The 27,148-nt window shown below is 40.8% G+C and overlaps 1 protein-coding gene across 2 annotated transcripts in view; it reads left to right on the top strand.

The window, feature by feature from the left end:
- The first annotated feature begins 5,347 nt into the window (after nucleotides 1–5,347).
- Nucleotides 5,348–27,148, top strand: part of CRYBG1 (crystallin beta-gamma domain containing 1) — a 242,698-nt gene continuing 220,897 nt past the window's right edge. The window contains exon 1 of one of the 2 annotated variants that reach the window (XM_081526875.1): nucleotides 5,348–5,535. Coding sequence is in view for 1 of the 2 variants with exons in the window: in XM_081526873.1 (XP_081382999.1) it covers nucleotides 22,513–22,685 (173 nt within the window). In the remaining variant the exon portion in view is untranslated. Of the gene's footprint in view, nucleotides 5,536–22,253; nucleotides 22,686–27,148 lie in introns of those variants that run through there. The other variant, XM_081526873.1, reaches the window with a different exon arrangement.

Raw genomic sequence — 27,148 nt, 5'->3', positions numbered from 1 at the left:
GGTTACTATATTATGCCTTTTAGCTTGGCTTCTTTCAGTTAGTAATATCTATTTAAATTTTCTTCATGTCTTTGCAGGTTGCAGTGTTTTTTAAGTAAGGTTTCAAATGAAAGTCACATTTAATTACACCGAGTTAAATATTTGGAGGAGTTCTCTGTTTTACTTTAAAAGGTACTAATTTTTTTTTTAAGATGTGCATTTACCAACAACTCTTGGGACTTCCCTAGTAGTGCAGTGGTTAAGACTCCACCTTGCAGCGCGGGCAGTGCACGCTCCCTGGTCAGAGAGCTAAGATCCCACATGCCTCTCAGCCATAAAACCAAAACATAAAACAAGTAGTACTGTAACAAATTCAGTAAAGACTTTTTAAAAAATTGTTGATGGTCCACATCAACAACTCTTGTGTCAGGGCCTTTCTCTGGGGTAATTTGTCCACATACATTAAATATTGGAATTGTCATCCCAGAGATGCTATATTCCTAAAGGCTCTCTCAATTTTAGGGACAAGTGGGATGGTTTAAAACACCGAAATTTTCTTTTAATTTAGGTATTCAGTTTGCCTAGAAATAAAGTTGTGGAATAACTGCTGAATTTTTTTAAAGCTCATTTTATAACCATTACCCTTTCACATTCACCTCCCAAATCTGATGGCATGGTCAGCCCATGTCTTTCTCCTTTAACTTTCTTCTTAAGTGGTATCACTACCATACATATGCCATGGTTTATTTTTCATGTTTTTCTAAACACTACCACTGAAATGCTCTATAGCCATCACTGAGTTCTATGATCCACTTATTACCTTGGGCTTTACAGGACTGTCATGATTTAGGGGAAAGAGAGAGAAGGGGAAGGTATTTCAGGAAAGGAATAAAGAATGATCGAAAGCAGGGATGAAACATGTTCATGCCTGAACGCTGTGCTGCCGCTGCTGCTGCTGCTGCTAAGTCGCTTCAGTTGTGTCCGACTCTGTGCGACCCCATGGACAGCAGCCCACCAGGCTCCACCGTCCCTGGGATTCTCCAGGCAAGAGTGTATTTTATTCTGCAAATGTAAGAGACCCTATGACAGGAGGTTAGACAGTTCATCATATACATTAGTTAGTTAGCTGGTTAATGTTTACAGAGCATGCTATGTGCTGGGCACAATTCCATAACCTTTTTCTAATACTCTAACCAGAATCTCAGTGCTCATACAATTTGGGAGGTGCTCTTTGGAAAATACACATATTTACAAAGAAATTACAAATAACAAAATTAAGTGACCCTAGAGAGGGCCCATGTGAATGAAGAGACCTGGAAATTTAGCCTCACAGTAAACTCCCCTTCGTTTCTGATGACTGAGAAACTGAAGTGAAGAAGCAAGCTTCAGGTAGCCCAGCCCTTCACCTCTCACAGGCCTCCAAGACTGCTTCTTGTCCCATCATTCCAATTTCTCCCTAGAAAAACAGTTCATCTCGACTATGTTGCCGTTTGAGCAAAGGGAAAAATGAAACAAGAAGCTTTCATGTTCTGCTGGCCACACATTTCCACCCACCATTTATGCACCCTGATTTTATTCACTGCCTTGTTCTAGGCAGGTTTTCTAACATTCTTTTCATTGAACCATAACAACCATAACGTGAAATTTCTTTATCCCGGAAAGACACATACAAATAAAGCATCATCTTCTCCCCCATCTCCACACTTTCCCAGCAGTATATAAAGTGATTAGTGTTCTCACGGAACAGTGTGCTCATTCACCTAATAGGCTTTTATGTGCATGGCTGTACCAGGTACTCTTGATGCTAAGATGTATCAGAAGTAATTTCTTCCCTCAAGGGACTCACATTCCAGTTTGGTAGAGAACTGATTAGTCAACACATGATAACAACAGTTCCTCACAGGCTGTAATAGAACTATGTACAACTGTTATGGGAACTTATCTTTGAGAACACGTAGTAACATATAAAATAAATCTTAGAGGATAGATACAACTCATGGACAAGGTAAGAAAGGGCTTTAAGCAAGGGGCTCTACCAAGGGGTCCATGGTTCAAATTAAGGGCCTTGAAGAATTGGGAAAAGAAAATGAGTATATCTTTATTTTCACTAACTTCCAGTTTGAAATTTAACATTTTTTTTTCCATTATAAATATAGGTCACACACTGGAGTAGTGTTAGCAATACTTGGAACTTTTCACCAATAGAAACATAGATATATTCATATTGCATTTGACTCAGATTCTCCAAATATTAATTTACACACATTGCTACTTTGAAATTACTATAGGAATTAGACTCACTGCAAGAATTTGTGATTTATTAAATACTATATAACACAAATTTGTTTTCCTAATATTCTGATAATTGTATAAGATTATACAATAGTAACATGTACGTCTTCATAGTAACATGTTCGTCTATGTAATAATATGTACATTTATGCATTTAACTATATTACTCTGAGAAAAGTCCATAGGCTTCACCAGATTGTCCAAGGGATTCACTGTGAAAGAATAAGTAAGCTTAAGAACTCCTGTTCCAAGCAAAGGGAACAGAAGACGCAGTGAGTTTAAAGATGGGGACTTGTTCAGGAAGTCAATCCCCTGTGCTGTCTTTTCCTTCTCTTGACTCTGCATTGCTCCCACTCTTCTTTCTGCCACACCCCCAGTTTGGAACACCTGTCCATTCGGCCGTCCTCAGATCCATTTTCCACACTATCCAGTACTGGGAATTCGTAGTCCCAGTGCCGATATTGTGTCACTGCTGCTCTGGTTCAGGAGAGCCCAGCCTGCTTGGCCTTGACCTTGCCTCTCCCTGCAGTGCCAAGGACCTCTGTGGGGCCCTCGGGCTACCTGGGCTAGATCTGGAAACCCTGGCCTAAAAGAGCAAGTGTGGCTTTCAACACACTCCATGGGACATTCCACGCCCCTCCATCCTTATCTTCTATCATATATCCCTGAGCTCTCTCCAGCTTCACAGAAACACTTTACTCTTCAAAAAGGTCCTGCCACTATCACCTCAGTGTTATACAAACTGTTCTTCTGCTTGGGACTCTACCTCTCACCACTTCTTTTTCCTGATTAATGTCTATTTTTCTGTTAGGTGTCAGTTTAGAGGTGTGTTCCTCTGGGAAGTCTTTCTACTTCCCCCAGCAGCGCCCCAAATATCTCCACTATGTGCTGCCTTAACAGGCTGTATTTACAGTTTTTTCTTCTCCTTTATGTAGCACTAATATTTTGTTACAGAGGCTACAAAAATACTTTCACTTTTGGTTCGTTTTAAAATTTGGAAAGAAGGATGAGCCGTGGCAGGGGTAGGGGTGGGGGTGGAGAGCGAGGTAAGCAAAAGGGCAGAGAAAGGGTTTTCTTATCTGGCTGTTGGCCCCTCTGAGGAGGAGGAAGCATAGGACCTCGATTATTGAAATGACCAAGAAAAGGTTCTCCCTTGGCTGGGTGGTCCTTTCTGTTCAGCCAGGAAGTGAGTGGGGTGGTGAGGGGTGCTAGCTGAAGGGCACTGGGTGGAACTAGCTGCAGGACTTGGTCCTCACTGAGGTGGGCTGGGTGCAGGGGAAGGATGTGGGGAGAAGAACAGGGAATGATGAACCCTTAGTGGTCAGGACCTGTTGCTGTGGTGACACAATGTGAGAACAAACGGTGCACTCACATCCACAAGTTTAAGTGTCTTAACTCATGCTGGAAAACATGCAGGATTAAACGCTTGATGTCTTCAAGGTAGAGCTGTGGAAACAACTTTGGTCAGGTCTCTGAGTTGGGTCTGGGTGTCTTCCCAGGTAGCCCTAAAGAATATGCCTGCCAGTGAAGGAGACTTAAGAGACACGGTTTCGATCCCTGGGTCGGAAAGATCCCCTGGAGGAGGGCATGGAAACCCACTCCAATATTCTTGCCTGGAAAATGCCATGGACAGTGGAGCCTGGTAGGTTATGGTCCATAGGATTGGAAAGAGTCAGACACAATTGAAGTGACTTGGCACGGCAGGGTGCCAGACAATCCTGGTGAGAAGACTATGAATCCTACCATGAGGCCTTGGAGAGGGACTTGGGGGCCATGGCAGGGCTGAGGAAGGGGAGAGAAAGGAAGCAGGAAACAGTCCACTGAAACAGGCCTTAAAATTCAGTCTTCAGAAGAAAGCTGCAGCTCTGCCAGGTCCGGCGCCTGGGGGCAGTGGAAGCTCAGGGCAGCTTCCTCCCGGTGGGGCCGGGGCTTCGTGCTGCGGTGACAAGACTGAAGAACTAACAGAACTGACCAGATTTCCATCCCCGCGGGTGATGTCAGAGGAAATGTACCAGCACCACCCTGGGCATCAGTTTCTTCATCCTGAAAATGGGAGAGCACCTCCTGACCTACGTCCTCTGAGCAGTGACAGCTGGGCAGGTGAGCACAGTAAGTGAGATGGTGGGAGTCAGCTCCATGGTGGGCAGAAGGTAGGGGGCCCTGCCCGTCCAAGGATGCGGGCATTGGGGGATCAGGTCTTAGGGGTCCCATACGCTGAAGGGCGCTCTAGGGCGGGGTGGGCGTTGGTGGGGTTTGGTGTGGCCATAAGCTTGTTCTTGGCCGTCTTGTTGTTGGCTTTGGCAAACTTTAGCCTCAAAGTCTGCGGGTTCTCAGGATCAAAGCGAATACATGCGTTCTGACGGCTTCTGCTCCAGCCCGGCTGTCACGGATCACAACACCCGCAGGCTGCTCTATGAGAGCTTGGTCAGGGACCCTTCATACCCCTCGAACGCCCTGAAGGCCGGGTAGAGTTCTCTGGGTTTAAAGTCCACAGGGAGGCCCCTGGCAAGCTGCGTCCGGACCTCCTCCTCCAGGGTGCGGGGCTTCAGGGTGCTGGGGTGGGAGGGAGCGAGTGGCCAGGGGAAGGGAACGCGGCGCGAGCGCGGGGCGGGGCGGCGGGGAGGTGGCAAGGGGCGCAGTGAGCGGTGTGCTCCGGGGGTACGGAGTGGGGTGGTGGCGGGGGGCAGCCCTGGTTGGTGTCACAGCGAGTTTGGCGAGTGTGGGAGGCGGGGAGGGGGTGCGGCGGGGGAGGCTGTGGGAGCCCGAGCCGAGCTGGAGCGCCTGCCGGCGAGTCGTCTTCTTTTTTTGAATTTAAAACCGAAATGTTTGTTGGAGTGTTGTACAGAAAAGCTTCCAATCATAAAACGCATATTACAAATCACTAGAGGAAACAAAAATCCATAACGTTGGCGTGCCTCTTAAAAATCACCGACAGATCTCTGAAATGTGTTTATAGACAGCCGGGTGCTTGAAGCTGAGTCCGCTAGCCTGTTGTGCTGATGATTCCTTTGGGGAAGGAATTAATTGCGTCGGCTGAGTCTTACCTTTATTTCATCACTGAATGGTAATAGCCTTTGTGCTCGTCTGTGTTCCACAAAATAGTGAACTCCTCTGGTCAGCACTGAGCCTTTACTCCACTAGGGCCTAGGGCCGGACAGGTAGTGAGTGAGTAAGCTTTGGTCAGCTATTTATTGGTGAGATAATGAATGAATGAACCCAGAATTGTCATCCAGATCTCTATCAGAAGAAGGCTTGGAAACAGAGGTAAATAGTTTAAACTTTATCCTCTAGATCAGCATTTTTCAAACCATACCTTATGATCTATTAGTGGTTTGCGAGATCAATTTGTTGTTGTTGTTCAGTCACTAAGTCTTGTCCAACTCTTCGTGACCCCAGGAACTGCAACACACCAGGCTTTTCTGTCCTTCACTATCTCTCTGAGTTTGCTTAAATTCATGTCCATTGAGTTGGTGATGCCATCCAACCATCTCATCGTCTGTTGTCCCCTTCTCCTTGCCTTCAGTCTTTCCCAGCATCAGGGTCTTTTCCAATGAGTCAGCTCTTTGCATCAGGTGGCCAAAGGATTGGAGCTTCAGCATCAGTCCTTCCAATGAATATTCAGGGTTGATTTCCTTTAGGATTGACTGGTTTGATCTCCTTGCTGTTCGAGGGACTATCAAGAGTCTTCTTCAGCACTACAGTTTGGAATCAATAATTTTTGTGTGTGTGAAATTGAATTTTATAGGACAGAAGAATCAAATAGAATAGGAAATATCAGAGTGCACCACACGAATTAAGGGTAAGTTTGCTCCATAAAACTTTTACTTCAGTCATGCATATATATGCACATTGTGAATTAGTATGTGTGCCTTGTACTGTGCGTATTGCTTCCAATTGGTTACATAAAGAAGGTTCTAAAGCTCCCGCTGTAACCACAAGGGAGGCATTTTGAAGGGTTTCTATTAAGGATGTGATATGATCAGATTTGTGGTTTGGGAAACTTCCTCAGACCACAGCATGAAGGGGTTTTTGACCCGTATTGGTGGTGACGGGAGCATCTGAAAAGCTACTACAGCAACTGAGAAATGACAAGAAAGAATGGTATGGGATGGAAAGGAGGGGGTGAGAAGGAGAAATAGTGACTGATTGAAGGGAAAATGTTGGTCAGTGGGGGTTGAGGTTTAAGATCTGTTACTATGGGCTTCATCTGGAATGCCATAATTTAGATAATGGGTACATCACAAAGACAATGTCAGTTCACTAGGAGGGAAATCAAAATACTAACTTTTGAGTTGAATTGACGGATCCGTTTAGTCAGAATAATTAGCCCACATTGATATGAATTGCTCTGGATGCTAAATATAGTAACTGATGGGCTAGATTGTCCCATGTATACATTACCATGTATAAACTAGCAAGCTCAGTGGGGCTTCCCTGATGGCTCAGAGGAAAGAATCTGCCTGCAATGCAGGAGACATGGGTTTAGTCCCTGGGTCGGGAGGATCACCTGGAGAAGGAAATGGCAGCCCACTCCAGTATTCTTGCCTGGGAAAGTCCATGGACAGAGGAGCCTGGCAAACTACAGTTCATGGGATCACAAAAGGGTCAGACACAACTTAGCAACTAAACAACAGCAAGCCATGTCAGTAGCGTTTGAATCTGGTTGCTTAAATATCTAAGCTACTTTTATTATGCTTTCACAGTGTATGAAATTATATTTTTGAGTGGGAAAATCAACCTATACAGCCTATTGCTTATGAGTAATATAGTTTACTCACCTACCTTAAATCCTTTTCTGGAATAATATAAATATGAAGAAAAAAATCCAGTACTATATAATGCATGCAATTTAATAAGCATTGCATATGAGAAGAAATATTTTTTTCTGTTTCCTCATATAATAATTATGTCTTCTCTTGCAAAGTCTTTATTCAGCTGGAAAAATTACATAATATTCTCAATTTACTACAATGGGCAGTGCTTAACTTAGGTGGTATGTGGATCACCATATGTTAGTTGCAGGACAGGACTGTCTCCAAGCAGTTTGAATGTAAATCAGGTATTCGTGTTGTCCTGATTAGTTATTTAGGCCAAGATTCAGGATTAAGGAACAAAGGAATAATGCTGGACTAAGGCACAGCCAAGAAAGGAGACAAAAATAAAATATATTCATTTTTATACATTAGATTAGTAAGCTAATAAAATAATTATTAAAGGCTCACATTAAAGCAGCAACTTTTAAATTTTGACCCTAATCATTTAATATTTATTAGTTTTATGTGTTGCACTCCTCAAGCATGTTTCAGGTCCCATGTAGCCCTGAGACCTGCTTATTAACTGAATGAAGGATGTGTTTATTAACAATAACAGTGTTGCCCATCAATAGACAATTGGCTTAAGATGTGATAGATATGTGTGTGTGTGTGTAATGGAATATTACTCAGCCATAGAAGAATTAAATATTGCCATTTGGAACAACATGGATAGACTTAGAGAACATTATGGTTAGTGTAATGTCAGACAGTGAAAGATACTTTGTGATATCATTTATATGTGGTATCTAAAAATAATAATAATAATGAATCTGTATACAAACAGATTCACAGACATAGGAAACAAATTTATCGTAGCAAAGGTGGGAGGAGGGACAAATAAGGAGCATGGGATTAACACATGCAATCTACTAAACATAAAACAGATAAGCAACAAAGATTTACTTTATAGCACAGGGAATTATACTCAATATCTTATAATAATCTATAATGGAATATAATCTGCAAAAAAATATGAATCACTGTACTGTACACCTGAAACTTACATGATATTGTAAATCAACTATACTTCAATAAAGATAAATAAAATATATTTTTGAGCTCTTAAAAAAATTCCATTGTTAGCTTCCAATTACCACTAAATGTTTCTTATAGCTAAAATGAACTACTAGAATTAAGGCCATTAGCTAAAAGTTACAATTGTAAAGTTAGGTGAGTTCTAAAAAAAAATAATGAAATGTAAATTATGTTGTTCCTCAAAGTTGAAACTCGAGAAGGCTACACATTTGTTAAACAATAATGTAATTACTTGAAGCATCAATAAAACTCTTTGGCATTTGTCTTTAAAACCAGTTAAAGAAACATAAAAGACAAACAATTCACATTGCTTTATAATTATAGCTAATTTCTATCACCCCTTCTACTGGAAAAAATACGTATTTGGATCATTTACTATATTTGCCTTTGGATAACTCATGGTTGTATTTTTTAAAAAAGTCCTTGAAGAATAAATTTGTAGCCATCAAAGGTACTGAAATAAACATGACATAGGATCATTGTAATAAACTAAATCTCCATATTGAGAAATCTTTTCAAAAAATTTTATTGAAGTATAGTTGATTTACAATGTTGTGTTAATTTCTGATGTACAGCAAAGTGACTCAGTTATACATATATATATTCTTTTCAATTGTTATGTATCACAGAACTAAATATAGTTATCTGTGCTATATAGTAGGACTTTCTTGTTTATCCATCATATATATAATAGCTTGCATCTACTAATCCCAAACTCCTAATCTGTCCCTCCCTTACCCTGCTTTCCCCTTGACAAACACAAGTCTGTTCTCTATATCTTTGAGTCTGTTTCTGTTTCATAGATAGGTTCATTTGTATTGTGTTTTAGATTTCACTTACAAGTGATGTCATATGGTATTTGTCTTTCTCTTTCTGACTTACTTTTCTTAGTATCATAATCCCTAGGTCCATCCATGTTGCTGCAAATGGCTTTATTTCATTCTTTTAAATGGCTGAGTAATAGTCTATTGTATATGTATATCATATCTCCTTTATCCATTCATCTGTTGATGGGCATTCAGGTTATTTCCATGTCTTGACTATTGTAAATAGTGCTGCTGTGAACATAGGCCTGCATGTGTATTTTCTGACCTAAGAAAACATTTGAATGATTTATATCAGAGAATGTTTTCTTATGTTCTGTTTTAGGAGTATTATTCTGTCTTGTTTTATATTTAAGTGTTTGAGTCATTTTGAGTTTATTTTTGTGTATGATGGGAGGGTGTGTTCTAACTTCATTGATTTACATGTGGCTGTTCAACTTTCCCATCACCACTTGCTGAAGAGATTATTTTTTCTCCATTGTATATTCTTGCCTCCTTTCTTGAATTGATTCTTGAATTGATTAATTGTCCATAGGTGTGTGGGTTTACCTCTGGGTTCTGTTCTGTTCCATTGATCTGTATGTCTGTTTTTGTGCCACATATTGAGAAATCTTAAAACTGTATACACAGGCTTAAACTATGTAGTGAGGATTGTCTATAATTAACCCATGAACCACTCTCTTAAGGCATTCTTAACTTTGCTCAAGCATTACTGCTAATAATATACCAATAAAGGGGAAAATTTTTACTGTATATCTCCTAGGACTCAAAATTGGTTAATGGCAATTATGTTTGTAATACTAGCATCACCAGCCACGACAGAGGTTTAAACATGGACAAGAGAACAACTAGATTTTGTGACTGTAAGAAAACATCTAGATACAAAGATTTCTGTTAATATGGATATATATTTAGCTCAAAGCAACATTGGTTTTAGATTGTGCAATGGAAATGTCTGTTCACTCTTAGTGTTAAAAATTTTCTTGATAAAATACGTATTTTTAGGGTTGTTAGCTTATATATTTCTAAAACTAACTAGGTTTTCATTGATAACTAATTATTTACTTCCCACAGATTAAGGCTGACTTTATGCAATGGTATCTCTGTAAGGCTGACTCTCTGGCTTCCGCTGCTTCTTCAGTTCTACTACAATTGGTAGAGAAGTTTGTGGAAATCAGGGAGACCAGAGCAGAGCCAGGGTCTAGCTACAGCTACCATTATGTCAGAATTCTAAATAAAGCCATTGTTCTTTAGTCGCTCAGTCCTGTCTGATTCTTTGCGACCTCATGGACTACAGAACACCAGGCTTCCCTGTCCATCACCATCTCCCAGAGCTTGCTCAAACTCACGTCCATTCAGATGGTGATGCCATCCAACCATCTCATCCTCTGTTGTCCCCTTCTCTTCCTGCTTTCAATCTTTCTCAGCATCAGGGTCTTTTCAAATGAGTCAGGTCTTTGCATCAGGTGGCCAAAGGATTGGAGCTTCAACTTCAGCATCCATCCTTCCAAGAATATTCAGGATCAGTTTCCTTTAGGATTGACTGCTTTGATCTCCTTGCAGTCCAAGGCACTCTCAGAGTCTTCTCCAGTGCCGCAGTTCAAAAGCATCAATTCTTCAGCCCTCAGCTTTCTTTATGGTCCAACTCTCACATCCATACATGACTACTGGAAAAACCATAGCTTTGACTATACAGACCTTTATTAGCAAAGTAATGTCTTTGCTTTTTAATATACTGTCTAGGTTTTTCATTGCTTTTTGTCCAAGGAGCAAGCATCTTTTAATTTCATGGCTGCAGTCACGATCTGCAGTGACCTGCACAACAGAGGATGAGATGGTTGAATGGTTGGAGCCCAAGAAAATAAAGTCTCTCACTGTTTCCATTTTTTCCCCATCTATTTGCCATGAAGTGATGGGACTGGATGCTATGATTTTTTTTTTTTTTTGACTACTGGGTTGTAAGCCAGCTTTTTCACTCTTTTCTTTCACTCTCATCAGGAGGCTCTTTGGTTTCTCTTCACTTTTTGCCGTAAGAGTGTTGTCATCTGCATATCTGAGATTATTGATATTTCCCCCAGCAATCTTGATTCCAGCTTGTGCTTCCTCCAACCTGAGATTTCACATGATGTACTCTGCATATAAGTTAAATAAGTGGGGTGACAGTATTCAGTCTTGTTATACTCCTTTCCCAATTTGGAACCAGTCCATTGTTTCATGTCCAGTTCTAACTGTTGCTTCTTGACCTGCACACAGATTTCTCAGGAGGCAGGTAATATGGTCTGGTATTCCCATCTCTTTGAAGGCTTTAGCATAGTCAATGAAGCAGAAGTAGGTGTTCTTCTGGAATTCTCTTGCTTTCTCTATGATCCAACAGATGTTGGCAATTTGATCTCTGGTTCCTTTGCCTTTTCTAAATTCAGCTTGAACGTCTGGAAGTTTTCAGTCCATGTACTGTTGAAGCCTAGCTTGGAGAATTTTGAGCATTATTTTGCTAGCATGTGAAATGAGTGCAATTGTGCAGTAGTTTGAACATTCTTTGGCATTGCCTTTCTTTGGGATTGGAATGAAAACTGACCTTTTCCAGTCCTGTGGCCACTGTTGAGTTTTCCAAATTTGCTGGCACATAGAGTGCAGCACTTTCACAGCATCATCTTTTAGAATTTTAAATAGCTCAGCTGGAATTCCATCACCTCTTCTAGCTTTATTCATAGTGATGCTACCTAAGGCCCACTTGACTTTGCACTCTAAAATGTCTGGCTCTAGGACAGTGATCGTACCATCATGGTTATCTGGGTCATTAAGATCTTTTTTGTATAGTTCTTCTGTGTATTCTTGCCACCTCTTCTTAATATTGTCTGCTTCTGTTAGGCCCATACTGTTTCTGTCCTTTATTGTGCGCATCTTTGCATGAAATGTTCCCTTGGTATCTCTAATTTTCTTGAAGAAATCTCTAGTCTTTTCCATTCTATTGTTTTCCTCTATTTCTTTACATTGTTCATTTAGGAAGGCTTTCTCATCTCTCCTTGCTATTCTTTGGAACTCTGCATTCAATGGGTATATCTTTCCTTTTCTCCTTTGTCTTTAGCTCTCTTCTTTTCTCAGCTATTTGTAAGGCCTCCTCAGACAACCATTTTGCCTTTTGCATTTCTTTTTCTTGGGGATGGTTTTGATCACCTCCTTCTGTACAATGTTATGAACCTCCGTCCATAGTTCTTCAGGCACTCTGTCTATCAGATCTAATCCCTTGAATCTATTTGTCATTTCCACTGTATAATCATAAGGGATTTGATTTAGGTCATATCTGAATGGCCTATGGTTTTCCCTACTTTCTTCAATTTAAGTCTGAATTTGGCAATAAGGAGTTCATGATCTTGTTTTGGCTGATTCTATAGATTCTCCATCCTCAATTGAAAAGAATATAATCAATCTGATTTCGATATTGACCCACTGGTGATGTCTCTTGTGTTGTTGGAAGAGGGTGTTTGCTATAACCAGTGAGTTCTCTTGGCAAAACTCTGTTGGCCTTTGACCTGCTTCATTTTGTACTTCAAGGCCAAACTTGCCTGTTACTCTAGGTATCTCTTGACTTCCTACTTTGCATTCCAGTCCCCTGTGATGAAAAGGACATCTTTTTTAATTTTTTGGTGTTAGTTCTAGAAGGTCTTGAAGGTCTTCATAGAACCGTTCAACTTCAGCTTCTATGGCATTAGTGCTTGGGTCATAGACTTGGATTACTGTGATATTGAACGGTTTGCCTTGGAAACGAGCAGAGATCATTCTGTTATTTTTGAGATTGCACCCAAGTACTGCATTTTGGACTCTTTTGTTGACTATGAGGGCTACTCCATTTCTTTTAAGGGATTCTTGTCCACAGTAGTAGATATAATGGTCATGTGAATTAAATTTGCCCATTCCTGTCCATTTTAGTTCACTGATTCCTCAAATGTCGATGTTCACTCTTGCCATCTCCTGTTTGACCACTTCCAATTTACCTTGATTCTTGATCCTAACGTTCCAAATTCCTATGCAATATTGCTCTTTATAGCATCGAATTTTACTCTCAGTACTAGACACATCCACAGCTGGGCGTTGTTTCTGCTTTGGCTCAGCCTCTTCATTCTTCCTGGAGTTATTTCTCCACTCTTCTCCAGTAGTATATTGGGCACCTACTGACCTGGGGACTATCTTGCAGTGTCATATCTTTTTGCCTTTTTGTACTGTTCATGAGGTTGTCAAGGCAAGAATGCTGAAATGGTTTGCTGTTGCTTTCTCCAGTGGACTATGTTTTGTCAGAACTCTCCACCATGACCCCTTCGTCTTGGGTGGCCCTACAATGGCATGGCTCATAGTTTCATTGGATTAGACGAGGTTGTGGTTCATGTGATCAGTTTGGTTAGTTTTCTGTGATTGTGGTTTTAAACTAACCAAACAAAACCATAATTCAGATAATTATTTCATCTGTGAAATTTTATGGTAAGCTACCTAAGGACAGGAACTGTCTGAGTCTGACGTGTAAGGCAGCGATGAACTCCTAAATCTTACCCTAGAATAAAAATTTTTTAAAGATAATTATTTAAAGAAAAATAATAGAAATGGACTGAGAGGTTTATGACATATTTTAAAGTAATATATGTGACAATAGCATAAAGGAAGAGAGATGGGAAATGGAAGGAGAGAAAGGATAGTACAATAAACAACCATATACTCTTCACTCTGATTCATCAAATTGTAAAAATTTGCCACTTTTATATCTGTTTATCTATCATCTTTATTCAACATTATTTTTGTTGAATTATTTGAAAATATTGTGCTGTCAAGACACTTTTACCTATAAATACTTCAACCTGTCTCCTAAGCAAAAGAATAATCTCCTACATAACCACAGTATAATTATGACACTCAGAAAATTCAGCATTGACATGACGTCATTATCTAACATAAATCCATATTCAAACATCCCCAATTGTCCATAGATCACATGTTTTTTAAAAATTTTTATTTATTTTTAATTGAAGGATAATTGCTGTACAATATTGTGCTGGCTTCTGCCATACATGAACATGAATCAGCCACAGGTATACATATGTCTCCTCCCTTCTGAACTCCCCTGCCACCTCCCTCCCCATCCCACCCCTCTAGTTTGTCACAGAACTCCAGTTTGAGTTCCCTGAGTCATACAGCAAATTCCCGCTGACTGTCTATTTTACATATGGTAGCATATATGTTTCCATGCTGCTCTCTCCATTCATCCCACCCTCTCCTTCCCCCACCCCTCGTGTCTGTAAGTCTGTCCCCTATGTGTGCCTAGAACACATGTTTTAAATCCAGAATTGAGAATCCCTTCTAGAAAGAATTTATCTACCACTAGAATTCTATCTTTCACCTTCTTATCTGCCATATTCCTGCACCACACACACACACAAAACAAACTCTTGGTTTGTTCTCATCTCTGCTGAATTTCAGGTCAGCTGTCTTTTCTGTGATATTTCCAAGCCAGCTGAACATTTGTATCTATTTTTGAGACTTTTAATATGTATTTGGGTAATTCTTGGGTGAAAGTCCACTTCTCCCACAAGACTGATTCATAAGGATAGTAATTATCTCCCCCAGTTCCAAATATATCTCCAAGTGCAAATGTTTGGCCCATAAACGACATTCAAAAGACAATTTTGGAATGAATGAATATATATTAAGTGTTTAAGATGGAGGAACACATGTATCATCTTTATATCTCTCTGCATCCCATAGAGTCGGCCCTCAATGGGAGTTTAATAGATCTTTGTAAAGTGAAAATATTCAGCACTGTAGCTGGAAGTATTCTTTGACTGTTCCTTTGCTGCTGTTTAGTTGTTACGTCGTGTCCACCTCTCTTGCGACCCCATGGACAAAGGAGCCAGGGATTTTCTGGGCAAGAATACTGGAATAGGTTGCCATTTCCTTTTCCAGGAGATCTTCCTGACCCAGGGAGTGAACCCGAGTCTCCTGCTTGGCAGGCAGATTCTTACCACTGAACCACCTGGGAAGCAACTGTTCTTTGGTACTTTCCTTTGATATTTAATAACATTTAAAGAGCAGAAGAGGTATACAAGGAATGCTGAATTTGATCTTCAATTCAGTACACCAAGATGTAGGAATTTAGTAACTATGGGGAGAATCATTGCTGTGACAATGAAAGAATAAATGTTTCATAATTCTATATAGCCCCACAAAACTATAATTTATTATGCACTTACTAAGTGTCAAACACTGTGCTAATTACTTTATATGCATTTAAAATTTTTATTATTATATTTTAAAAGTAAGGCTTACTGAGGTATACTTGACATTCAGAAATTCATACCTTTTGGTGTACAGTTCCATGAATTTTGACAAATGCAGTAGTCATATCACGAGTTACCATTACAATCATGATACAGAATATTAATATTTCCATCACCCCCAAAATCCTCTTATGTCCCCTATTACACACATTATTTAATCCTTCTCATTACTTCAGTGTATTCCCCCCCCCATTTTTTTTTTAGAGAAGAAAAACTGAGGCTAAGAGTAGTTGAGTAATTTATTCAGAGTTGCATAATTAGTAGTAAGTGGCAGAGCTTGGACTCCAACCAAGGTCTGTCTGACTCTAAATCTCACAATTTAAATACACCACCCTGCCATTACTACTTTGTTGTATTCAGTTTGTTCAACAATGTATTTCCCATTTTGTTACACAATGGCCATAGAGTTGTAACAAGAGGAAAATAAACGGACCCTTTCAAAAATACTAAGAATAGGGTAAATGAACTACAAGATAAATTTTATGTCAAATTAGAGGCATACAGTTTATTGCACGAGATTAAAAGTGAGTAAATGTTCAGTTCATTGATATGAAACTAGATATTTTAGTAGTTGTGAGTTTTAACTTTACTTCATAACTAAGGACTCCTTTAGCCACTTGAATCTGGAAATATCCTAGGATAAACTTTGGGAGTTCATTGCTGCCTAACACATCAGACCCAGACGGTTCCTATCGTCAGGCAGCTTGCCATTGAATTTCACAGATAAAATAATTACCTGCATTATAGTTTTATTTAGAGTTCTGACATGATGCATCTTTAGCCTAAGTCAGCTACAAAGTGTTTTACTGTATTAGATAAATTAAAAATTTACTTTAAAATAATTTTAATAGAAGGAACAGGAAATCCTCAAAGTGGCCTTAATATAATAAACATTTTGTGTTTCTACTATATTAGAAAGAATTGAAATTAGTGTTCAATTTAACTAGTAAATTTGGGGACGGTTTTTTATGCAGCAAGAGTCAACAGAAAACTGATACAGATACTAGAGTTCTGAAGTTTGCTCTATTCAAGTATGAAGATCAAGTCATATTTTTGAAATCTCCAAACTACAAAATTAGCTGCATTTTTTAAAGCCAGTTGTTTTAAATTCCGAATATATTGCCTCATAGAAATAGATGCATTTTCTTATTAAGTAGTTTGGACATAATGGAATTTTTATGTGGTCCTTCAAGATTTTTCCACTGCCTATATTCATTTTGTGTCTCTGAGGTTAAGAAATAAAAGGTGTCCACAACTGAGTTGGCTGTTTATTGACCTTGTGCCAGGTCACTGATTTTTTTTTTTTTTAAAACAAATATTTTAAGACTATAACCTAGTGGCTTAAAACTGTACTGTTTATTTGGCTTATGAATCTGCTGGGCAGTTATGGTCTGGGACGGCCTTAGCTGATCTCCAATGGGCTCTTTCGTGTGTCAGGGATCAGGTCGTGGCTTGACTAGGCGTGGTGGTCCCAGACAATCTCACTCATTTTCTGATGGTTGGGGGTGATGGGTTTGACTTAGCCATACAATGTCTCATCATCCTGCAGGCTAGTTTAGGTACGTTCATAAGCAGCAAGATTCCAAGAGAAGCAAGGAACTAAGCCTCGAAGTGCATGCATGCATGCTAGGTTGCTTCAGTCGTCTCCAATTCTTTTCGACCCTATGGACCGTAGCCATTCAAGCTCCTTTGTCCATGGGATTCTCCAGGCAATAACACTGGAGTGGGTTACCGTGCTCTGCTCCAGGGGATATTTGGGACCCAGGAAAGTGCAAGCTCATGTCAAATATTGCTGGCATCACATGTGCTAATGTTTCATTTGCCAAAATAAGTCAATGACTAACCTAGATTGAAGGAGTGAGTAAATGGATTCTACTCCTTTATGGGAAGAGAGGAGAATTATGGGCATTTTTTTTTTTTACAATTAACTACAATGTCAACTTAAATTGAGATAGAAAATATCACAGAAGGCTAAAGAAAGAAAAAAAAATCAGTGTAAGTTAGAGGGAATTGACCTCTTGACCTCATTCTCTGTTGGAAAATGAGGGGAGATGTTAAATGGACCTGAGATTGCTGGATAGAAGAGGAGTACAAAGGGCATTATAATATATATAGAGGACCCAGCCTCTATCTATCTATTAAATCTTGAAGATAGACATCACATGAGCTTGCCAGAGGGATAGATACACTCTGCCCTTAGACAACCTCCTACCTCTTTTTTCTATTTATTTGTTTTTAACTGAAGGATGTTGTGTTGGTTTCTGCCATACAACACCATGAATCAGCCATAAGTATACATATGTCCCCTCCCTCTTGAACTTCCCTCCCACTCCCCACCCCATCCCACCCCTCTACGTTATCACAGAGCCCTGAGCTGAGCTCCCTGTATTATACAGCAACTTCCCACTAGCTATCTAGTTTACATATGGTAATGTATATGTTTCAATGCTACTCTCTCAATTCATCCCCTTCTCCTTCCCCTACTGTGTCCACGAGACTGTTCTCTATGTCTGCATCTCTGTTCCTGCCTCTCCTATCTCTTTAACTGCTCTGTCTGGCCTCTGTTGTGTGTGGGCTTCCCCTTACCTGAAAAGCACATAAATGTCAATGTTACTCAGTGACTTGTCCTTGATCCTCATTTATCCTTATTTTACACAGTTGCCCAAGGTAGTTTAATCTGATTTCATGATATCAGCTTCCACCTATTCAAGCTCCCACCTGTTCACTGATGATGTCCAAATCTACGTATGTAGCCCTGACCTGTAGCCTCCAGAACCATATTTTTCAATGAATTCTTAGACATCTGTGTCTATACAGCCTCAAGTCACTTCAGCCTCAATATGTTCAAAACCAAATTTATTTTCATGCCCTGATCTTTCTCCTGCTTTCCTATTTTTAGTTAATGGTTTCACCTTCATCCATTTACCTAAGCTGGAAATCTAACCTCATTATCATACTCGATTACTTCTTTTTTATTCACTACCATTCCTAATGATTCCATCTCCTACATGATTTTGTATTCATCCCCTCCTGTCTGTGTCCACCCCATTGCCTTGGTGGGAGCTCCCATCACCTCTCCCCTGACCTCTTGCTGTGTCCTCTTAACTGGTTTTCCATAAATAGTTGCCCCTTTCTAGCTTCTCCCTACTCCATTCCATTTGGGGAACACTTCATGAGGCCCAAGTTTGCTCATGTCACTCCTCTACTTAAAAATGTAAGCTGAGTCCCTATCACCTACAAAGCCAAGTCCCCATTCCTTAAAAGCATGGCTTACCAAGTGCTCAGCAATCTGGCCCCACCTGATCTTAATAACATCATCACCTGCCATCCTGCCCCACCCCATCCCCTTTTATCCAACCTCACTGAACTTCTCACTATTTCCCACCAACACATGCCCTTTCACAACACTGGGCCTTGGCCTATGTTGTTTACTGTTTCTGGATTGCCAGCCTTCTTTTCTCCTTCTGGTAAATTCTTATTCATCAGTACAGCTCATCAACCTGTCACCTCCCTGCTGATGACTTCCCTGAGCCATCTAGAATTAGTCACTTTTTTCTGTGTTCCTATAGCCTTTTGCCCTTTCCTTTGGCAGTGACCATCTTTCATGCTTTTGGCTGCCTACATTCTTCTGAGTACCTGTGTTATCTTTGGCAATTTTTTTTTTCCTTTGGCAATTTTTTAGCCACATGAATTTCATGTCTCTGAAGTTGTTGTTGTTCAGTCGCTCAGTTATGTCTGACTCTTTGTGACCCCATGGACTACAACTGGGCTTCCCTGTCCTGCACTATCTCCCAGAGTTTGCTCAAACTCATGTCGATTGAGTTGATGATGCCATCCAACCATCTCATCCTCTGTTACCCCGTTCTCCTCCTACCCTCAATCTCTCCCAGCCAGAAAACTCAAATTTCCCTTGCAGCTAGGCAGTCATCAAGTGATCTGAGCTCTCTGATCAGATGTACCTGCATGGGAGTTTTTTTTTTTATTGAAGAAGTTAGCATTAATGTGTGAGAGGGTGAATCGAGGGCTGGTCTTCAGTCAAGAGTGATCGGAACAGGCCTTTGATTCTTGGCATGGCAGTAGCAGAGCTGTCTGTGTGTAGCCCCTACTGCTGAGAGGTGATAAGAGTGGTGTTTGTGAGACCAGCTATCAGCGGTGGCTGAGCATGTTTGGACTTCAGAGTCTGGCTCTCTGGCTTGTGGGATATTCTGTGAGCTGTCTAACATGCCATGATAAGTTAATTTATTGCTTAAACAAGCCTAAGTGGATCTGTTTTTGCAATGACTAGAAAACAGTGAAACACTTTGGTTAGAACACATGAAGTTTTATTGTACAAGTTGTATTTTATCAAGTTGTATTTAAGTGTCTATTTCTCTGACTAGATGAATCATAAGTACTATATCTTAGACTTCCATGTGTGGTTCTAATTTCTTACATCATTCAGATAATAAGTATATATTGGGTTTCAACTCTGTGCCATGCACTGTGCTAGTCATTGGGGATATCATAGTAAACAAGACCCATGTGACCTTTGCTCTTGCAAAGTATACAGTCTATAAGATCTGTGCCTGAAACATTCTAGGTGTCTAATAGGCTGATATACCAATTCATGTCATTAATTGTTTCAATGAATAGATATTTATATTTTGAAAATGTAAAAGTAAATAAGCAATGTTCTTAAGTTGCTCTCGGGCTAATAGGAGACACATATGTAAACAAATAATGCCTATGTACAATGAACAGAAGCTTCCCTAGTGGCTCAGATAGTAGAGTCTGCCTGCAGTGTGGGAGATATAGGTTTGATACCTAGGTCGGGAAGATCCCCTGGAGAAGGAAATGGCTACCCACTCCAGTATTCTTGTCTGGAAAATCCTATGGACACAGGAGCCTGGTGGGCCCCAATCCATGGGGTTGCAAAGAGTTGGACACGACTAAGCAACTAACACACACACACGCTATGAACAGAACTGAAATATGTTCCATGTTCCCTGGTGGTACAAAGAACAGGTAGCATGAAGAATTCTGCTTGGAAGAGTCACAAATGAAAGAATGAATTACTGAGCTTGTAAATATATGAGCAAATGTGCATGAGATGTCCTCTTTTTTCCTGTTTCCTTTTTCCCTTTTGGCTCTCTGTGCCCTCTTTCCCTGTTCCCTTTTTCTTGCTGATCCCTTTGCCTTTTAAGATTCAACTCAAGGGCTACTTTTATAATAAACCTTTACTGACTGCTCCTCTCCCTCCCTCCCAAACTTGCAAGCTGGGTTAGCAATGTTTCCAAACTCCTTTAATGCCTGGCACATACCTCTACTAATTCTCTTACCTTTTGATGTATATCATCTATGTGTCTGTCAGTCACCCTTCCTCTCCCTGCATGCAAGTCAAGGCCCAGCACATAATTAGTACTCAGTGAATTCAGTAAATGTTTCTTGAGGAAATATAAATTAAAACTGCAATGAGCTAACACTACCCCTCTATCCAAATGGCTACAATGAAAAAAAACTTGATAATATCAAGTGTTGATGAAAATATAGAAAAACTAGATGCTTTAAACATTGCTGAAAGGAGAATAAATTGATACAACCATTTTGGAAAATATTTTGGCAAATGAGTTGAAGCTGAACAGCTGTCCACTGTATAACCCAGTGGGTGAACTCTTGGGTACATACCCAAAAGAAATGAATGGTTATATAGAAATAGGTTCATACCAGCTTTATTCGTAATAGCCCCAAACTGGAAACACCTAAATGTCCATCCACAGTAGAATAGACAAATGAATTGTGGTATATTTATATCATAAGTGTAAACATTTTATACCCCGACTACATAAATATGTAAAATTTTTAGTTATATATTTAATGGTTTGTGCTTTTTTTTTTTTTCTATATGTAGAATTTTTTTTGTTGTTTTTTAGTTGCTAAGTTGTGTCCGACTTGTTGTGACCCCATGGACAGTAGACTGCCAGACTCCTCTGTCATGGCATTTCCCACGCAAGAATATTGGAATGGTTTGCCACTTCCTTCTCCAGGGGATCTTATGAACCCAGAAATCAAACCTGTGTCTTCTGCATTGCAGGCAGATTCTTTACCTCTGAGCCACCACAGAAGCCCTTATACGTAGGATTACATCAATAAAAATGTAAACTTAAAAATAATTCAATAAAAATGAATGTTCCTTGAATGATTGAGTAAATGAATGAATGAATTAGCTGAATCTTCAAAGAGAAAAGAAAGAAGAAAGTATTACTGTGTAAGAGGAACTTACACTGCACTGAGTTTTAAAGTAGTATTTGGTTCTTGAAATCTTTATATTCTAATAATGCCTCAAATGAAATGTTCATGGACATTTTTTGCTTAAATATCAGTTCCGTTTGCTATTTAACCACAATTGTGAGGTTAAAAAAGGAAGTCATTAACAGTAAAACAGATGTCGGAGAAGCCTGTGGGACTGGCTTTTAGTTCACAATGAGGGATCTTTGAAGCCCCAGGGAACTAGGGAATATGGCTCATTCCCTTCTGTTTTCTATCCTTTTGTGTTTTATGAGGTGCAAGTACAGATTAATTATGCAAACTCTTGAAGGGAGAGGAGAGCAGTTGACACTTGTGATTACAAACAGGAACAGAAGCCACCCAGCACATAACATTGCCCAAGACACCTGAAGGTCAGAGTAGAATAGTGCTAATTGCCTGGCAGCCCGGCCGTGGGATGCGCCTCTCCCATCCTTCTTCAGGCGGGGTTCGTGGCTAAGCCATACTTCGTACTAGCCTTGCACAGGCCAAGAGTGATCAACAGCTCCGCAGACGACCTATGGCACATGCACCGGTTGCTGCTGCTGCTGCTAAGTCGCTTCAGTCGTGTCCGACTCTGTGCACCGGAGGAGATGTCAAAACCCGACCCAGCTCTGGCTCCTACAACAGAACAGAGGATGCAGACAGGAGACGCGGGCGGTTCCCAAGGTTTCCAGTAGGTGGCGCTACCCCGCGGCCGCCGCACTCCCCGAGGTCCGGGGCGAGGGGGCGTGTCCTCCATACCTGCGGCTCCGGACTCCCGCCTCACCTGGGCTCCCGCCGCGAGCCTCCTGTGCCGTGGGGGAGGCGCTCTGCTGCCGACCAGCGACGAGGGGGCGGGCTCGGCCGGCGCGCGGGGATAGGCGGGCCAGCGGGCGCCCAGGTGAGCTCTTTTATTAATACAAGAACCGGGCCACCGAGAGGGCAGCGTCCGAGCAGCCAGAGGAGGAGGAGGCAGACGAGAAGATGCCACTGTCTCTGCCACCTCAAGGTGACCACGGGGAGTCCAGTCCGTCTAGGCCCCCCAAAAAGCACGCCTCTTTCCATATCTGGCGCTCCAAGAAGAAGCAGCAGCCTCCACGGTCTGACTGTGGGGTGTTCATTCCACACCCGCCCCTGGCGCCCCTCAGAGAGGCCAGGTAAGCCCCTCGGCGAGCGCGCCTACCCCCGGCTCACTTTCTCCGACCTTTTCCACTCCGGCTACCCTGACCCTCGAGTCCTCTCTACCCTCAGCCTCGATCGACCCCTCTCGGAGGAGGGGACAGGCCCAGGGTCGGTTTCGAGCGGCAGGAACGTAACAGGGTCCAAAGAGGGGACTGGTGGTCGCTGTGAATGAACGGCTTCCTCGCGGCTTCTGGTTCAGACCAAGCACCAGTGAGAGAAGCTTGTGCCCACCCCTGTAGACTTTTACTTCGACTACAAAATAAGTGTAGCAAAGACCACACCAGAGGCTATACTATCAACTTGCTGATGAGAGCAGGTGGGTTGCAAAGGATTATTACCATAACGAGATAGGAACTCCACCTGGGGTTTCCTTCAGACTTCTGACCGTGGTACGCTAATTGTGAAGATGCCCCCTAGGTGTTGTTATAGCTCCACTGTCCTCACAGGATCCGAGTGGAGGAGGAAGTGGCAGGGATGGTTATCCCAATTTAATGGGTGGAGAACTTGAGACCAAAGGGTGCGTGACTTGTCCCCATTGGAATCAGTGGTAGAAAAAGGCAGCACCTAGTTATTCCAAGTGTAACTGCCATAGTGGTTTTAAATGTTTTACCGTGGTTTTGTGACGATTTTATCTTTCATGCCTAAGTATTCAGTTATACTATCTGAATTGTTGCATTCGTTGAGCAATAATCAATTTGACATAATGGTATATTTAAGAGGTTCAGGTGTGTGAAAAATCTTTATTGAAGGACAGTTGGCAATTTCCAGTATATCCTTCTATATGTGTTTGTTTAAAAAAAAAAAAAAAACAGTTATTTGGCTGTGCTGTGTCTTCACCGCAGCATGCAGGATCTTTTATTTGGGGTATATGGACTCTAGATGTGGGATCTAGTTCCCTGACCAGGGATTGAATCTCAGCCCCATGCATTGCGAGCATGGAGTCTTAGCCACTGCGCCACCAAGGAAGTCCCCTTCTGTATTTGCTTTTAAATACACACTTTTATGTGTGTTTTTTAAAACACACCTTTGTGAACAGTGAGAATAATATTGTGCAAGATTTGCATTTTAGAAATGTTTTTCCTTTTGTTTCTAAAAGAGTCTTTGCAATGTAATTTCAATCATTTGACAAATATTAACTAAGTGCTGGGATATCAAAAACAATGAGTGGCCTCTGTCATCAAAGAATTCTTTGTGTCTTCAGAACACCAAAAAGGAAACAGTGGGATAAGTGCTGCAATAGATGTTAGAATAGAGGAAGGGATCTGGGGAGGTTTCCTGGAGGAGGATGAGTGAGACAGTTTAGTCAGAAAAGGGAAGGAGCAATGAGTTCCAGGCAGAGGTTGCATTATGAGCATCCTCAATACTTGGAAGAACATGGTACTTGCTGAGAAGTATTTCCTGAACAAGTAGTTCAGGGAAGTCTGAGTATGTGTGAGAGCATAGGGAGTGGAGTGCTAAGAGAGAATGCATTTTATTTTTTCTCATATTTATCATTCACAGTAGTAATTGCTTGAAATAGGACATATTTTTTATCCACCTAAAGACTCATTGTACTTAACTATGAATTGAAATTTCTGACAAAATGTTACTTAATAATGATGTATCCAACATAAAAGTATTTTTCCTATTACATCAGCAAATATTTTAAACACTTCCAAAGTAATGGTTTATCTGACCTGGTCCCATCACATTCTAGCAAATGAGATAATACACAGCTGTAAACAATTTTGTTGTTCATTTGCTAAGTCATGTCTGACTCTTTGCAACCCCATGGAGTGCAGCACACCAGGCTTCCCTGTCCTTCACTATCTCCCTGAGTTTGCTCACACTCATGTCCATTGAGTCGGTGATGCCATCCAACCATCTCATCCTCTGTCGTCCCCTCTCTCCTCCTGCCTTCTATCTTTTCTAGCATCTTTCCCTTTGCATCAGGTGGCCAAAGTATTGAAGCTTCAGCTTCAGCATCAGTCCTTCCAATGAATATTCAGGGTTGATCTCCTTTAGGATTGACTGGTTTGCTCTCCTTGCTATCCAAGGGACTCTCAAGAGTCTTCTCTAGCACCACAATTCAAAAGCATAAATTCTTTGGTGCTCAGCCTTCTTTATGGTCCAACTCTCACATCCGTACATGACTACTGGAAAAACCATAGCTTTGACTATATGGATCTTTGTCGGCAAAGTGTTGTTAAATAAACAATTTATTCAAATGCAAATGCATTTTAGACAAAAACTTAGGAGCTTTTATTTCTCTCCTTGAGCTGCTTGTATTTTAGTTCAGTCTTAAAGCACTCCATTCTTTGCTTTAGAATTATGATGAAGTTTGTACTAACAAATGTCCTGAGAACTAAACTTACTGGTCTGTCTTTGGGATGTTTTTCTAGTTATATCATCTTTATACATATTTTGTTTACTCCTGAGAGAGTGTACCGATTACTAGTAAAGACAGCAGCTAAAGCACATTTAGATTTCTGGCCCATCTTTGGTCACTCTCGCTCTCTTGAGCAATCTGCTCTGTTTGTTCATTTCTGTCCAGGATTTCGAGGTGTGGGCCTCAGCTGGAATGTGCAGCACTCCCTGGAACCTTCGTTTCTATATAAGGATGGGACAGTCAGGTGGCCACACTTATCTGCTGTGCATTCACCATTAATTTTGTGGGCTTTTAGAGCAAATGAAAATGAATTTATGCCCTGGATATATGACCTTGGGCAAGCTACTTCGCCTTTCTGAGTCTCCATTTCTTCAGATGGAAAATGGAGAACATAGTAATACTAATTCTGTAGGACTGTAGTGAATATCACATAGTAGTTTGTTATTAAACGTAAAACCCTTATCACACCTCTGGATGCAAAGTAGAAACTCAGTAAATGTAAAACCACCACCACCACCACCATCATCATCATTATTATAAATGCTAAGCTCTAATGGGAGGAATGGGAAAAAATAGGATTGGAGGGGAAAAAATGCTTCCCCTCTTAAGAACTTACCAGTCCAGTGATGGTTTAAAGTTTACTGATGTCTGTATTCTGCAAATATTTGCAACCTTTAGTGCCGATGTTCTAAAACTCAGTGACCATTGCTTGCTGCCTTTACATAAAATAATTTGAACGTGGCTGTCTCTTTCCCTAAAATGCACCCCTAGAGTTTTTTTTTTTTTCAAGCTTGGTTTTGGTAAGCATATTAATATGTTATTTTCCATAGAGACAGACCTGTCGCCCTCCTGAGTCAGCCTCATCTGCCATCTTGTCCATTCTCTTGCCATCTGAAGGACCACACTGGTGTGTGTGGAGAGGGCATGGCGAGTGTTGGCTAGACTTTCCTTAGCAGCCTTCAGTGGCACCGTCATTTATCAGATTTTGAATTATACTTCATTTGTAAACATTTTATTCAGAGTGTGAATTCTTTGTATTGTGCTTAGTCTCTCAGTAGTGTCTGACTCTTTGCAGCCCTGTGTAGAACCTTTGTAGCCCCTTACAGCCACTTTGTAGACAGCCAGTCTCCTCTGTCCATGGGGTTCTCCAGGCTAGAATACTGGAGTGGGTAGTCTTTCCCTCCTCCAGAGGATCTTCCCAACCCAGGGATCGAACCCAGATCTCCTGCATTGCAGGGAGATTCTTTTATTGTCCAAGCCACTAGGGAAGCCCATGAATACTGGAATGAGTAGCCTATCCTTACTCCAGGAGATCTTCCTGACCCAGGAATCAAACCGGGGGAATTCTCTATTTGGGTTTAAATCCCTGTTCTACTTACTGTGACACTTAGCTGTGTCATCCTGGGCAAATTATTATCCTTTTTGTGCTTCAGTCTTCTCATCCATAAAAGGGGCATAATAAGAGTTGTTATAAAAATAAGTTAGTGGATGTCAAGTGCTCAGAACAGTGCCTGGCACATTGTGAGTGCTCAGTAAATGGGAGCTGTTTCTCCTGTTTCTTATTAATATCTTGCCTATACTTTTGAGTGGTTATTTTATGGTTTATTTTCTGCTATATGATGAAAATAGTGCTTCGTTTTTATTTTCCCTAATCAAGACACCCAGTGTTATTTTAATTAGAAATGGGTTCTGAGCTAAAGGTCAATAGAGTGAATTAAAAATGATCATTCTGAATTAAAAATGATCATTCAAATGGTCATCTGAACTCCAAACATAGAAGCAAGCATTAATGCTCTCCGCAGGAAGCCAAACTCAAGTGATGGCCACAATCCTCTGAAAATCAGCAGACTTGATTTCCTTTGGAGGAAAAATGCAGCCAACGCCAGAGAGCTGAGCATCCTCATTTCAGGATGCATAGGTTCAAGTTTGGAGATTGCCAAACGTCGCCTAGTTTTTCTGTCTTTGCATGGACATTTTCCTTCTGTAACAGGAAAGCAACTCACTCCTTAGACTCTATAAATCACTAGAGGGTTGTGAGGATAAACTGTTGTTTTATTCCACGAGAAAAAG

This window comes from Giraffa tippelskirchi, chromosome 9 (genome assembly GCF_054371585.1).
Source record: "Giraffa tippelskirchi isolate mGirTip1 chromosome 9, T2T-mGirTip1v1.2.pri, whole genome shotgun sequence".
Classification (NCBI taxonomy): Eukaryota; Metazoa; Chordata; class Mammalia; order Artiodactyla; family Giraffidae; genus Giraffa; species Giraffa tippelskirchi.
This window is presented reverse-complemented; position numbering and strand designations above follow the sequence as displayed.